Source organism: Ambystoma mexicanum, chromosome 5q, assembly GCF_040938575.1.
Source record: "Ambystoma mexicanum isolate Mex_15411 chromosome 5q, UKY_AmexF1_1, whole genome shotgun sequence".
In the NCBI taxonomy this organism is placed as follows: Eukaryota; Metazoa; Chordata; class Amphibia; order Caudata; family Ambystomatidae; genus Ambystoma; species Ambystoma mexicanum.
This window is the reverse complement of record NC_090933.1, coordinates 245,257,915-245,272,406: the sequence shown is the minus strand read 5'-3', so window position 1 is coordinate 245,272,406 and position 14,492 is coordinate 245,257,915. Positions and strand designations below refer to the sequence as shown.

The 14,492-nt window shown below is 45.0% G+C and overlaps 1 protein-coding gene across 15 annotated transcripts in view; it reads left to right on the top strand.

The window, feature by feature from the left end:
• Positions 1-14,492, top strand: part of PTPRM (protein tyrosine phosphatase receptor type M) — a 2,094,608-nt gene that overhangs the window by 1,261,380 nt on the left and 818,736 nt on the right. For all 15 annotated transcript variants that reach the window (XM_069620757.1, XM_069620755.1, XM_069620756.1 and 12 more), the window contains exon 11: positions 3,436-3,538. In XM_069620757.1, the coding sequence (XP_069476858.1) occupies positions 3,436-3,538 (103 nt within the window). The remainder of the gene's footprint in view (positions 1-3,435; positions 3,539-14,492) is intronic.

The window sequence follows — 14,492 nt, the reverse complement described above, 5'->3', positions numbered from 1 at the left end:
GCAGTCTTCAGAACACTGTGGAGCAGTCTAGTGTTTCAGTAGTTCTGATTTTTTAAAAAAATTGTATTACTTGAATCAATTGTTAAAAAAGAAAAACAATTTTTACAAGATTCCTTGTTGGAATTAACTCTCTTGGTCAAGAGTTTTCACAATGCGTCCTGATTGCCCCCGCTGACTAGAGGAGGAATTTGTTCCTCTTCGATTGTGGATTTTTTTGGTTCCAGGCGGTTCATCAGGCCTAGGCTTTCAAAGAAACCCACCACGGCTGCGGTCCATCTGGTGTTTTCCCCACTCATCAGATTGTTCCATCTTTCCTCTTCATCGAAACAATAGGTGTTGCTGAGTAGATGTCCCAAGTGGAGGGTGCGTTCCGTGTCCACTCCTCTGCATCTTAGTAGCAAGTGCTTGAGTGTTTCGATCGCGTCCGGTTGAGTGCAGAAGCGACAGAGGATGGTGTTTGCTTGTTTTCTTCTGGCCAGTATTTCATTCGTGTATATGATGTTCAATCGAACCTGCATGAAGTTTTCTCAAAGCTTCTTTGATGGGAGTTACAAGAAACCACGGAGAGCACAGAGAAGCACATGTGAAAGCCCAAGACTGACTGGAGAGGACTGGCAAACACCCTAAAGGTACCTAGGTGGCTGGGACAGTTAGTGGGGCGGCACAAGATAGAGAAGCACAGGTGTGGTACCTGCACCCAATTGAGAAGAGCATCAAAAATCCTCTTCTTCGAGAACAGTACCTCGTCGAAGTGTGAACCAGACTGGCCAGAGCAGTCGGAGCGAGAAGTATGGAATTAGGATCCACACCCAACTGAGAAGAGCATTACGAATCCTCTTCTTCAGCACAGTACCTGCCAGAGGCGTGAGGCAGGACTGCCAGAACAGTCAGAGAGAGAAGTAGGGGTCTTAGACCTGCACCCAATTGAGAAGAGCACCAAACATCCTCTTCTTCGGCACAGTGCCTCGTGCCTCGCAGGAAAGTGAACCAGGTCTGCCAAGGGAAACAGCAGAATCCTACGGGTCTGAGACCTACACCTGCAGGCCAGTAAAACCAGGTGCGAAGAAGACCAGAGGAAGAGAAGCATCCCCCCTGATGGAGTAGAACTGTGAGGATACAGAACCAAGAGAAGGGAGACATGTTCTTGATACACCAAAGCCAGGGGAAGGGAGTCATTCCCCCCTGGCATTGGGAACTCTGGTAAAGAGCCAGAGTGGGGCCTGGGGAAGGGAGTCATTCCACCAACCTTCGTGAACTATGGTGAAGAGCCTGAGAAGGACCTGGGGAAGGGAGTCATTCCCTCAGCCTTTCTGAACTGTTGTAAAGAGCCTGAGAAGGGCCATGTGAAGGGAGACATTCCCCCTACTACAGTGAAATTGCAAACAGAGAGAGATCAGGGGAAGGAAGACATATCCCCTGGTGTTGTGTTGTGTACCGTGAAGCAAAGCCACGTCATTCCACTGGCACTGTGTAAGTAGTGAGAACAAGATGCCTGGGGAAGGGAAGCATTCTCCAGGAACCCAATAGTGAAGAAAACTATGAGAAATAAGGAATGATGTTTACGTTGGAACTTTACCTTTTGAGTTTGAACTGAGACCTTTACAGCACCACAGGCTGGAACTTTGTTTTGTACCTTGGAAAGGAACTGAGACTTGGAGAAGGGAGTCATTCTCTCAGGCAAGTTCCCACCTGCCAATTGGAACGATGATCCGTTGTCCAGAAGAAGGGAGCCATTCTTCAGAACCAAGCCGATTCACTATTTTTTCAGTTTAGTTACAAGTGCGAGGGACAGAAGTAGACATTTTGACACACAATGGTGGACTCTTTTCATTTGCTTGGACATTCTGACAGATTCCTTAGTTCAGGTAGGAAAACCCCCTCTAAGAGTAATGTGTGTCAGTCTCCTCCTTCTGCACCCTTACAATATATACTTTTGTGACCATAAAAGTATAGAAACTCATCTACCCTATTTACAATAAAGCCCTCTAGTTAGGCTGTACATCTCCTTTGGTGCAGATGTGATGGCCTCAAATTTTCATGGACCCAGTTGTAGTTCTATACAGTCACAACAACTTTTTTCTTCTTTTTTTAAAAGATATATTTATTTATAAAACATAAACATATATGTCCAATACATATACGAATGTCACTTTTTAATGTAGATTTTCTTTGATTTTCCAAATATTAATTTTATTGAATGTTCTGTCTTTTGTATAGCGCCTTTCACCATAATTATGGTCCCAAAGCTCTATTTGGTTGAACGCCCTTGGAGGGACCAGAGTTAAAATTTGGGAGAATTTGGAGGTGCTATTATGTATGTGTGCGTTTCGGCCATTACAGTTATATGAGGGTGGCCAAGACCCTCCTAGTCACGCTTGTCTGAATGGCGTGTGAATGGCCGCAGCAGAGGTAAATTATTAACTAAACAGAGTGGATTGTGTTTAAGGAGATAAAGAGTTGTGGGAAGCTACAATTCGAATTATTGTCGTTAAAGGTGTTGAGCAATAGTGTTTGTGTTATATGTGAGTGCAGGGTGTGTGCAATGAACCCACACCTTCTGTTAAGTTACGAAGGTGCGGGGTGCGAGTGGGAAAATGGGTTAGTTGTAGAAAGAATGTTTACATCCTGGGTTCTATGTACAGGAGTAGTGCTACGTTTCAGAGGCGATCTAAGTACTAGATGAATGCATACTACTCACCCTCTAAGAGGATATTAGAGTGAGAAATTACCATTTTTAGTGCCTTCTAGTGCTAAACAAGGTCCCCATTTCATGATGACATGCAGCGGCATGGTCCACCATCCTGTGCTTTAGAATTACATGCAGTGCCGACCATGATAGACTGATCCGAAGTGCCACCTTGTCCTCCTCCCGTATGATCAGCATGATTTTCACAGGTGCATTTTAAGTGTGATGCTGTGCCCACCCACGAGTCCCATATGAGTGCCATACCCAACCCACTGTCAGGGTTCGTTCCAAGTGCAAGATACTACTCCTGATGCATACAAAAATCTTGTGCTGGATTGTTGTGAAAATAAATGTACCTGTAAGTACATAACCGCATCCGTTCCCTACAACAATGTGATAACCCATGCAAGTCACACATTTCTAAACACCATGTAACATGGAAAAAAGTGATATTTTGATGGCCGTTGGTACAGCATTTCTTGCGTCCCTCGAGAACTAAGTGCTATGAACGCCATATAACTCAAGCCTTTTATGTGAGGAGCTAGCTAACATATTCTAGAGCCTCGGCTGTTCACTCAAAGAAACCTTCACATGAAAAATTGGTCTTGGATACCCTGCGTGCTGTACTTGTGGTTTACAAATTTAAAATGTCTTCATGATTTCCGAAGCTTTTTCCTGGTCAATTCTTTAACCAAGGGCGTCCGATTATCAACAAATGCAAATGTGTTGTGCATCTTCTATTTCCGCAGCTCCACTGATGCCCACATACGAGCAGGAGACGCCTCTGAACCAGACGGACAGCACAGTCACAGTCATGCTTAAGCCCGCTCAGAGCAGAGGCGCGCCTGTAAGGTACGCAGAAGACAGATCCGCAGGAAATTGAAATTGATTAATTTCCAAGATGTGTTTTATGGGGATTATTTTCCACGTGGCAATCAGTGCCCAAATGCATGTCTGTAGTCGCTCTAATTAAATTAAATAGCCGGAGAAAATGAAAGCTCTTTGATTCCAGTTGGCAGCACTGTGTAAAGCATTCGATCCAGGTGCAAGTGGCTTGTCCTTTGAAGATAAGGAACCAAGTGGGAGTCCTATTGTGTGTATGAGTTATGTATTTCTTCATTGTAATTGCTTGCTGCTCTAAGAATTCAGATAGCAATGATTATTTTCTGTTCCTAGATATGTTTAATATTTTAGACCATACACCTATGTTTTTACTCCAGACTTTTTCAGAGAATCGCACAAATGGACAATCAGTTATAGAGATGTGTTCTATACATTTGGAGTGAACCTAAGGGTTATTATTTAGCCAATCCAGTTCGTATTTTATTTTTGGTTAAAATGGTGTGATCTTATTTTTAGTTCTTCTCGTAAACAGGTAGGTTTAAATGCATTAAAAAAACTCCCAAGCAAGAGGGATTTTCACATGAGAAAACGTGTGGTTACAATTTCATCAAATACTAAACTCCATGATATTACATGAACTGGTACATATCAAGATAAGTGTTTTTTTTTTCAGTTTGAAAAAGTGCTGTTCTCTGCACGCCTCACTGATGCAGTGCCTCGCGCATTTTAATGCCTTGAACCGTGTGATTGTGGGTCAGCTAAATCAGAAACCATCTCGCAGTAAGATGCATTGTTTACAATGAGAGATCACGGCCAACAACACGTGTCACTGCTCCCGCGTCAGTGGATTATCTGCGGCAGCTGGTAAATTGCACAGGGAACCTTATTCTGGGAAGTATCCTACACATCTATGGAGCTCCACGGCGCCCCCTTTGCCTCGGTTCTTGTTGCTTCTGCTACATCCGGAGGTAAAGCAGCAACCTGTCAGGAGGAGGAACACGTCAGTGTAGAAAGTCTTTGGTCGATAGGGGCCCTAATTAAACTAGGGTTGTACCCATAAATGGAAATTACACATGAAATAACAAACACATGAATGCGTCCTACCTCCTCTTTATCTCCCAGTGTGTGCAGTCTCACATCTAAGAATGTAGTAGAACTTTTCAAATCAGTGATAATAATAATATTAATAATAAAATCATTTTGTTCTTTGTGGTTGGTCTGAAGAAGGAGATGGGCCGAATGGTGGCATTTTCACAAGTTCTTTTTATTTAACTAAAGGGAAATAGGCCTATCCATCTCTACACAAAAAGGTTTACCCTACCTAACACACAACTAACTAGGGTGCACGTCATCAGTAGAGCAGTCTAAATCAACAGTCTGTCCTCCATCCAGAAACTTGCCTATGCTGATCCTAACACTAATCAAAACATCCAAAGAAAAGAGGCCCAGGAGAATGACTCCCTTCTCCTTGACAGGCTTCTCTAGCCTCAATATTCTCTCTTCAAATGTTCTTTGTGATTACCTGAACCAGTTCCTTTAGTTCTTCTAGGGGGCTCTCCCACCTTCTCCCTGTTGTTCTTTAGATACAGTTCTTTGTTTTAGCAATATAGGGTCTTGACCCTTATTCCTTTGGGAAATGTGCAGTGTCTCTTCTTAATTTCTATCCTTGGTTTGCTTTTTGACCACTTTATGGGCTGAATGGATTGTATTTCTGAAGATTCTTCAGCATCTTTACAACATTCACACTCACTGAGATGGATGTACTGAGTCCCTTTGACCTCTTCACTTCCTTTAAGGTATGTATTCACAACCACTAGGACGAGTATGATGAGTCCCTTTGTACTTGTCACTGTCTTTAAGGTATTCACAACCACTGGGACAACTATGAGGAGTCCCATTGTACTCTTCCTGCCTTGTTCCCCTCCTGCTCTCCCCTTACCTTCATTCTGTCAGGCTGACATCACTGGTTCTTCCTTTGGAGTCGGGTTCTCTCTCGTAGCTTGAACCCTTCTAGCATCTCTGCTTTCTTCCTGTTTCAATGTGTGGCTCCACGGAGCCCCTTCTAATGCAGTCTCTGCATCGTTTGAGGACCAGACCGTACACCTCCTCTGGGTCATGCTGCCGCCTCGACTTCCATTGGGCATACAGGGATTGGCTCTTTGCCCTCTCCATGTCTCCTTCCCTTCTTGGTTGCCAATGTCCTCTCGACGGAGGACTTTCTGGGCTCTACTGGTTTCTCGCTCTCTCCAGGTTTGAAACTCCCATGCTCCACCGACATTGTATGTTGCTCCTTCTTTCCTTTTTATTCGGAAGGGCTGGGCCATCCTCAGCATAGACCTGTAGCTCTTTGCCCCTCTTCCCTGAGCGTTCCTTGTTATTCGCTTGACCACCTTCGTCCCAGTATGGTTGGCTTCCAACCACTGAGTAATCTTCATTTCCTGCAAACTCTTCTTCTCAGTATGTCTTTCTGTTGGTTATTTTGTGTGATGTTACAATAACAAACAGTGATGTATTTGTTATGGTTCTTATAAAGCTCTGTAGGAATTAGTGGCTCCTCATAAAGGGGCTTAGGGAGTTCCTTGACTGAACGGGAGTTCTTGTTCCCAGGAGGGGAGTCTCTCCCTGTGAGTACCTGCTTACCACCACTCCTAGGGGGAATGTTGCATAGCGGGCTCCCCTCCCTAGCCTCACTGGTAAGGGCTCCCCGCTGGGGAGAAGTTACAGAAACCTGTGAATCATTGCATCTTATATAGCTCTTCATGGCGGATCCGTCCCACTTCTAAGTGCTATAATAACAGGTCTTTTCACCCTATTTTTTGTATTCTATTTATCAACCTTAGAAGGTTGAAAGAATATGGCCGCCCTGTCCGCGATTTTAATTTACAAAACCAACACGTTTTGTCATGAGCTATCTATCTGGATTAATAGACCATTATAGAATATGAAGATGTGCAGTTGGTGTTCGATGGCACATTGCTTTGTATTTGGGGATATTCATTAAAAGCGCAGAGACCCAGACACCTGGTATAGTTCAATAGATTTTTTGTCCTTTATGTGCAGATAAAATTACAAAATGCCTGTCTGGTGGCAAAGTCGAACAACAAGCAAGGTGTCAAGATGATGGTGTTTGCAAGTGTCAGGCTGCAAAGTGAGGGAAGGGACCAGTTCTTCTCAAGAACAGGTAAAAGAAAACAGTGTTCCTTAATCTTGTACCTATGGAGGTTGTGAGGAAGGCATGGTATCGAGCAGTAGACAGGCACAATGGATACACGTTTTGAAAACCTTTTACACTTTTGATTGGGATGGTAGAATTCCTAACTGGCTATAACTCTAAAATGGGAGTAATCTCGACCATTAAACAAAATCAGATGCGTCCAAGTCAGTCTCATCAAACTAAAAAGGCATATACTAAAACAAAATAACTGTACCCTCCTTCTTAGAACAACAAATGAAAATAGTGTCTCAAAGGGAAATGTCAGAATGGCTTCAGCACCAACTCCCTTCCCCAGGTTCAACCCCACGTGATCTAGAGAGTCTCTTAAAAAAACAAAGAATGGGTGGATGGCCCAGTTCTGTCAATCTTGCACACGTTGGCTTACTTTTACAATTCAACAGTTCAATCTTAGGCTCTTAAGTTCTTAAGGCTTCACCCGCCTTGCCATCAATACTCAGGTCATATACTCTCAATTTCTTACAGCTTTGCACAGGTTTCCCTCTGCTGGGCTTGAGCCTGTCTTGTTTCACTTCATCACAACATTTCTCACAGTTCTGCACAGGCTTCCCTCTGCAGGGCTCAATCCTGTTTTTTTTTTATCTTCGTGGCGGTTCCCTTCCACAATTTTACCTCATATATCTTTCCCCTCTCGAAGACTTTCTAAACCAAAAGGATTTTACATAGACCGCTGCATGACCACTTCGACCTCTCTTTCACCAATCCTTCAATTCACTATCTGTTTTATGGCTCCTATGCTTCTTGGCACTTAGGATTCTGCTTTCTTTAGTCTGCCCACTTGGTCTTTTCAATAGTTCATGTGTAATGCCAATATCTCTTGCTATTTGTAGTTCTTATACTCTTTTAGTTTCACAGTTCATATTCAACACCAATGGCCTCTTGGTACATGGAGTTCTTCTCCGTAGTTTTCATTCTCTTTCACTTGACTGCTTGACCTTTTTCAAAGTTCTTACATTTTACATTTGCCCTCATGGCTTTTTTTCACAGTTCACAAATGTCCCTTTCTTTTTATTCAACTTTCTTTCCTTATCGCGGTGGCCTTTGATTTCCACTTGTAATATCTTTTACAACTTCAGAATATTTCACAGAGACTTTTGAATGTGCGACTTCATCACGTAGGACCACTCTGCTACTTTGTATCCATGTCGTTCAACAATTGTCCTTTTGCATTTGCATTTTATCGGCACCTTCAACTTTCAAATTACAGTCACTTTTCCTTTAACATCAGCTGGACTTGTTTCCCTCTAACGCACCAGCTATGTTAGTTGGATTTCTTTCATCTCTTTCTTGCAGCACAAGGCCTTTACCAACATCTCTTTTGCTCCACCCCAACTCCGCTGTTGACCTGGGAGGGTTGCGGGCCGCTTTCTGGCAACTTGAACACTCGGCTTTGCTTTTCCAACGCTCACGGCCTCATGAAAGCATGGACCTTTTACCTGGCTTTCTCTTGATCCCCTCAGCTGTTGATCAGCCCGCTGGCCTTCCACCTTCTACAGCCTGGTTCACATCAGCCTCTGAAGAGCTGTTCTTTCTCCTACCCAGCCTCGCTCTAAGTGTGCCTGTGCGCGCCACATTTTATCTTCACATAGAGTGTTAATAAGTGGCAGGTGTACATTGTTAGAGCTACATGCCTGGCTCTGCCGAGCCTCATTACAGAGACAAGACCAATTAAAATCAGGGAAGGTAATCCTTCTAGCCTCATTCCTCATCTCCTTGGTGCAGTACTTTTGTCAAAGTAAAGTGGGGCAGAATTATGGGAGTTGTCGTTTCCCATTAAATAAGCAGTGATAAGGGTTAGATGGGTTGTTGAAAAAGGAGGATACCATGTCTCACCATTGGGTGCTTCTCCCCCACTTCCTGAGGACCGCCTACTCAGGGGATCCTCCCTCGTTTGTCCACCCCCAAGGTCAGGATCCAAAAGCAATGGCCTTTCCCTGGCCACCTGAGTATGGGATCCCCGGGGACTATGTTGTGAAACACCCTCTGGTTTTTCACAGGGTCCATCAAAGAAATGATCAGTCTCATCAAGTTCCAGGAAAAGAAATCTAAGCCAGGTGACGGGTGCAAAGCAAAGTGCTCCAAAGGTTCCTCCAAATCAGACAAAAGATAAAGGGGCCTATCAAATGGTTCACTTCTGAAGGAGGATGTTGTTGCTCCTCCCAGTGTCATAGCGGTAGTAATCATCTAGTCCTCCGGCTCTTATCTCGGGTGTAGATCTTCATGAGACATGGACTCTCGGCTCTCATGCAGTCAGGTCTACATGTTTGGGAATCCACCATCATCCTAGACAGTTCCATCAGCGTGTGAACCTGATGCCAGAACCCTCTGCTATTTGTGGAAAGCTGTTTTTTACATTTACATACTTTTGTCAGAGGCAATGTGCAACGTTGTAATCCCTACAACGCTATAGCTAAACTGTGGTAATACGGGTGTGTTGTTCAAGTGCAACTTCATATCTGCGGTTCTTGTGCAGGCTACACAGGTATGAGTCACACTGAGAGCTGCTTCCTTTGGTATTGGTACTGATAGAGAAAATGTATACTTCTTCACTTGTTGGTAAATTTTAAATGTTTCAGCGTTGTTCCCTTAATGAGAGAAGCTTAATTTCCTACGCTGGACGTCTGAGTCTCTCTAGGTATCGGGAATGGCTCTCTGCGGAGGCCAGTCTTTTGAGTGGGAGTCTCCCTGAGGGGTTTAAGCATTTCCAATTCCCTGTAATGGTCCCTGGTATTGGTAGGGGTGGTACGGGTGTGAGTACTCCTATTTATTTTTTATTTTATTTTTATTTTATTGTGCATTTGTTAGGCGCTAATACATCAAGTAAATTGTGTTTCAAAGCGCCCACAGGGCAAGGGGGAGGGAACATAGGAATGAAAGGCAAATATAATAACAATGAGGAAAGAGAGAGGTGGTCCTACTAGGCCTTGTGAGCTTTCAGAACGTGCAAGCACAGAGAGAGAGAAGGGATGAGGGAGGGGGTTAAGTGCTATGAGTACCACATAGGGAAGTGCTAGGGAGTAAGATGCAAGCAGCTGGTAAGTGCCTGGCAGAAATCATTTGGTAAGAATGGTCAACTGCCAATACAATAAGTGCAGACCTGTGGGATAGCACAGGCCAGTGGGTGCCCACAGGCAAGCGCTGGAAGTGGGCAGAGGCTGAAGGCTATGGGGGGGTACAGGGGAGGCCAGGGCCCAGAAGGACACATAAGGGCCCTGGTTACCAATCTTAGAAACTGTGGGGTTTAGCAAGGGAGGGAGAGGGGGAAGGAGGAGGTGAAAAGGAAAGTCTTGAGGAGCTTCTGGAATTTGAGGAGATCCGGCTCAATACGGAGAGGAAGGGGGAGGATGTTTCAGAGGAGGGAGCCAGCCGAGGAAAGAATGACTAGGACTTTCCCCTTGGTGATTCTGGCTATAGTGGGTGGGGTGAAGTCTTTTTCTTTCACTGCCTTTCAGGAGTTCATAGGTGACTGTCGAGGTGCTAAGGGTGAAAGTTCACCCGTGACTGCCCACTGCCTTAGTGAGGGACGCATTTTGTATGGTCTGGGGCTCCTTTGTATACCACATCTGGGTCCAGCATCTGGTAGCTCGTGGAGGCCAGTTGACTTCCCCACTTTTGTCCAAGGTTAGGGAGGGATCATTGGTAAACATAGTTTTCATGAAATGTGGCTTTTTACTGGCAAGCTTTCTTTGTAAAGTGTTGGCTGGTCTGTCAGCTCAGTGGTTTAACTGCTCGCTGCAGAGATTTTTCAAATTTGGCGTTGCACACGTGACTCAATGGAGTTGGCATCTGGCCTTTTTACAGATACATTCCAGGTTCATAGAAACTGATAGCCAAACACATAAAACAAAGAATGTTCAACATATGTTTTGTTAAATCATTAGTAAATACTATAGCCACTCGTGCCACTTCCTTCCCTGTGGACTCACTTGTAAGTAAGGTGCTCGGTTTTGTGGTATTTATGTTCACATATTCGTCTGCATTCCTCCACTTTTATTTTTTTACTGTGTTAAAAAAAAGTTGCAACTGGTATTTTTCCACATATATTAAAATGGGAAATAAATGAGTGTTTGGATGCCTGTAATGAGATGCTAGCAGAGCTGAGCTCTTGCATATCCAGCCACAGTCCAGTTTCACCTTAAAACAAATATCCTGCTCTTGCTGCTGTCCCGAGAAACATCTCGGCGGCCATTTTACTGCCTCTCCACACTGTTACGAGGACTTAGAACCGAAGGGAATGCTAGAAACCATGGAGACCTAAGCAAGAGACCCTCATTTCCATTGTATTCATGTGTTTTTCGAAAATAAATACTGCTTGAAGACTAAGTGATTTCAGTCCGTATTTATGTGTAAAAATCAGTAAAAAGGGAAACTGGGAGCCTCACTTGCAAGTAATGTTTACTACAGCTGTCTCTAGTGTCCCCAAGTCAAGTTCCCACATTCCCGTTTCACCAGCCGGCTCAAGCCATGCTCTGGGGAACAGCTCTCACCCAATTGTCAGGCTCCCAGATGTGGAACTGTACTGCTGTGATGCCGCGTTAGATGCATTATACCCTCGCCCCCGAACAAATACAAGTGCCAACAGTGTTTCTTTGCAACTGAGAGTACAAGCATGCATAGTGATGGTAGTCACGTTGTTGTGTAGCAGGGGCTGCTCAATATGTTCTAAACCAAAACTATGGAGCTGGGCGGAAGGATCATAGCCTGTTCCCGCCAGCCTGCTGTCATTGTAAACTGCTTGTGCACTCCATTGAAAAGCAATTTGCAAATGACTCTCCTTGAACCCTTATTGCTTAAAATGTCACTGCTCCAGTGTCTTCCTTCTGCAATATCAGCAGCTATCTATGTACGTTGAGCAATTAAATGCCAATGCGCCTTTCTTGTGCAAGAAGTGGCAAACCTTTCCAGCCTGCGCGAGGTGAAGGGGTGGGTGTTGGCGTCCTTCAGGGTGTCTGAGGAGGTGATTTCTCAGGAGGGAGGGCACTGCTGCCACTTGCAGTGCACCGCTGCTGAACCCCACCCACTAGCCCTTCATAACTTCCAGCAACCTCTCGCGAGAGTGAAGCCCGCAGGAGGTCAAGGGAGCAGGTGTTGGCGCCCCGCAGGATGTTCGCGGCTCGTGGGGGCGCCTGGTCTACTTGGTACATTATCCTCTCATCGCCCCCACTAGCCACCCCTGAAGTTTGAAAAACGCTCCCACACTCTGTGTTGACCCCTGGTGTGTCTTGTGCTGCTCTGTTTGACTCTGCTTCGAACTCAGGATCATCAAGAGAACAACAAGGACCCACACGGAAGGTAACTACTGTAGCTGGATTCAGTGCAGTTCCACATTCCATAACCCCTGGGGTAACCATGGATATCAGAGAGTTCTCGAATCCGAGCCATTCTTGCTGTATGAGCATTTGCACTTTTGAACCTTTGTTGTCAGTGCGCTACAGCTATGCCTACTATGACGGCACTTCTTCTCCCGGATCTAGCCCAGGGACTCGTTTGGGAGCTTGTGGAGGCACCTACCTCTCTCCCTGTGTTTGGACCTGGGCTTCGGAAAAGTTGACTTTAAAAAGGAATAAGCAACCCCCAAATTCAACCTCTGCGCCCCCCCGCACCTAGCAAACTGCTCCTGTCCCTAATAAAAGCCGTTGATTTGAAAGCAGAAAGAGGATCCACATCGACTAGTGAGGAGGGTGAGAAAAGGGACTTGAAAAAGCCACAGTCAAAAGCCAGTAGGATCCTTTAGAGTTAAGGAAGGGAGGTAATAGGTCCTACGATGGGAACTGGGTAAAAACTACTAATGTAAGTATCCAAAGTGGAAAAGCGTCCTCTTGCAACACAGCACCATTTGCTTCTGTGCATATAGGGAGCTCGCATTCTGTGGCCCTGCTCACATCAAGCCAGACCCGAAGCGGAGTGGTAAACAGAAGTCCCAGGGCAAAAAGGATGTCTGTAAAGGCAGCAACTGTCCCGACCCACGGCCCGTTACGTGTATCTGATAAATTCAGGCCATTTCCAACTCAGACTTTTTGTTTGCACGGAGTACCCAAGTTGATCCCAAAGAGGCACGAACCGAGGGAGGCACTTGGGGCACAAATGCCTACACTGGCTCTGTTTTGCGAGGGGTCTTTTGCTGTAGTGTTGTTCTGGAATCCTTGTCCAGGAACCCCGGCCGTAGTAGGTGCTGTTTACTTGTGTCTAGGGTCCCAGGTTCTAGTGGGGGCAGTTGATAGTGGCCGGTGGGAGCTGCCTGCTGGGTCCGTGTTACGCTGTCAATAAATCTTCCTTAAACCCAAACGAGCGTCCTTGCCTTGCTACCTCTTTCCTTGGTAAGTGCGGAGCAAATTCTGGACTGTACAAGAATCGCAAAAAAGGGGGAGAAGTCCTCTGACTTGGTTGAGAGAAAGCTTCGAGACTCCAACGTGGCTAGGGACATACTGTGCTTCAATAGCACACGTATTTCCGTGGCAAACCGTGCAATCACACTGAGCCAACGCTTCTGGGACAAAACGCTGCAGGGGCCTGCCCTGACGGGAACACACGCTGTGCCATTAGGGAAAAGGACAGTAGGGTGCCCCTTGTTTCTGGGTACAAATGCCCACTCTGGTATCACTGAGTTCGAGAAGTCACTGCATGGGCTCATGCTGATGGACTCCGAGATTGTTCTGCTTCTTGTTATCCACCTAGGCTAATAATTATGATGGGTTTGTTTTGTGATGTATTAATTGTGTGTGAAAACGTTTATGGCTCAAAGCCGAAATAAAGTTATAGAGAAAGAAAACAAATACAAGTGCCAACAGTGTTTCTGTGCAACTGAGAGTTCTTGCAAGCATGCATACTGTAAACTGCTTGTGCACTCCATTGAAAAGCAATTTCAAATTACTCTTCTTGGCCCCTTATTGCTTAAAATGTTGCCGCTCTAATGTCTTCCTTCTGCAATGTCAGCATCTAAGTGCGTTGAGCAATTAAATGCCAATGTGCCTTTCTTATGCAAGAAGTGGCAAACCTTTCCTGGCACCAGGCAAAAAACATGTGTACAGAATTTAAGTTACCAAAACCTTACATTGTATTGCAGTTTTCTGGATGTTGCAATTTCAAAGTTGGTCTATTGTTAATTATGGAATTCAAGGTGTCGAGCCTACAAAGGGATTTTGCTGGAGACCAAGTCAGTGCTCTGCCAAGATGCTCGTTTTGTGCCAACAACCCTCCCATCGAGTAACATTCTACAATAGCAGCATCTGTTGCCCTGACATGGGTGCGATGTTTAGGTTGCTTTTTTTAATGTACAGGTGGCTGTATTGTCATCCCCGGGGCATGCCACCTCTGTGCCAGTGTCTTTGTGAGAATGGGCCCTTTTTGTGGATGTTGGCTAGCATTCACTACATCAGGCAGCCTGGCAAGGGAGGTAGAGGAACCTGGCTTCCTCTGCGCTTCAGCCAGCTCGCTGCATGACATTGAAAGGAATTGCAACTCACCTCGCCAGAGATACGGCTTGTGAATTTGTGAGCAGAAAATAGACGGTTTCTGATTTTCCAAAAACAAATGTATCTTTTTCGGTAAAAAAAAAAAAACAAGAGTAAAAAATGGTACACCTCATATACATTGGCACTCTGTTGCTGCAGGTTAAGGGAAAGGTTCTATGTCAGTTTTACGACTTGCCTTGTTTGACAAACTCTCTGAAAAAGAGCAAAATTGATGTCTTCCCCTTCCCTTATCCCTTTTTTTCCCCATTATATTACTTTA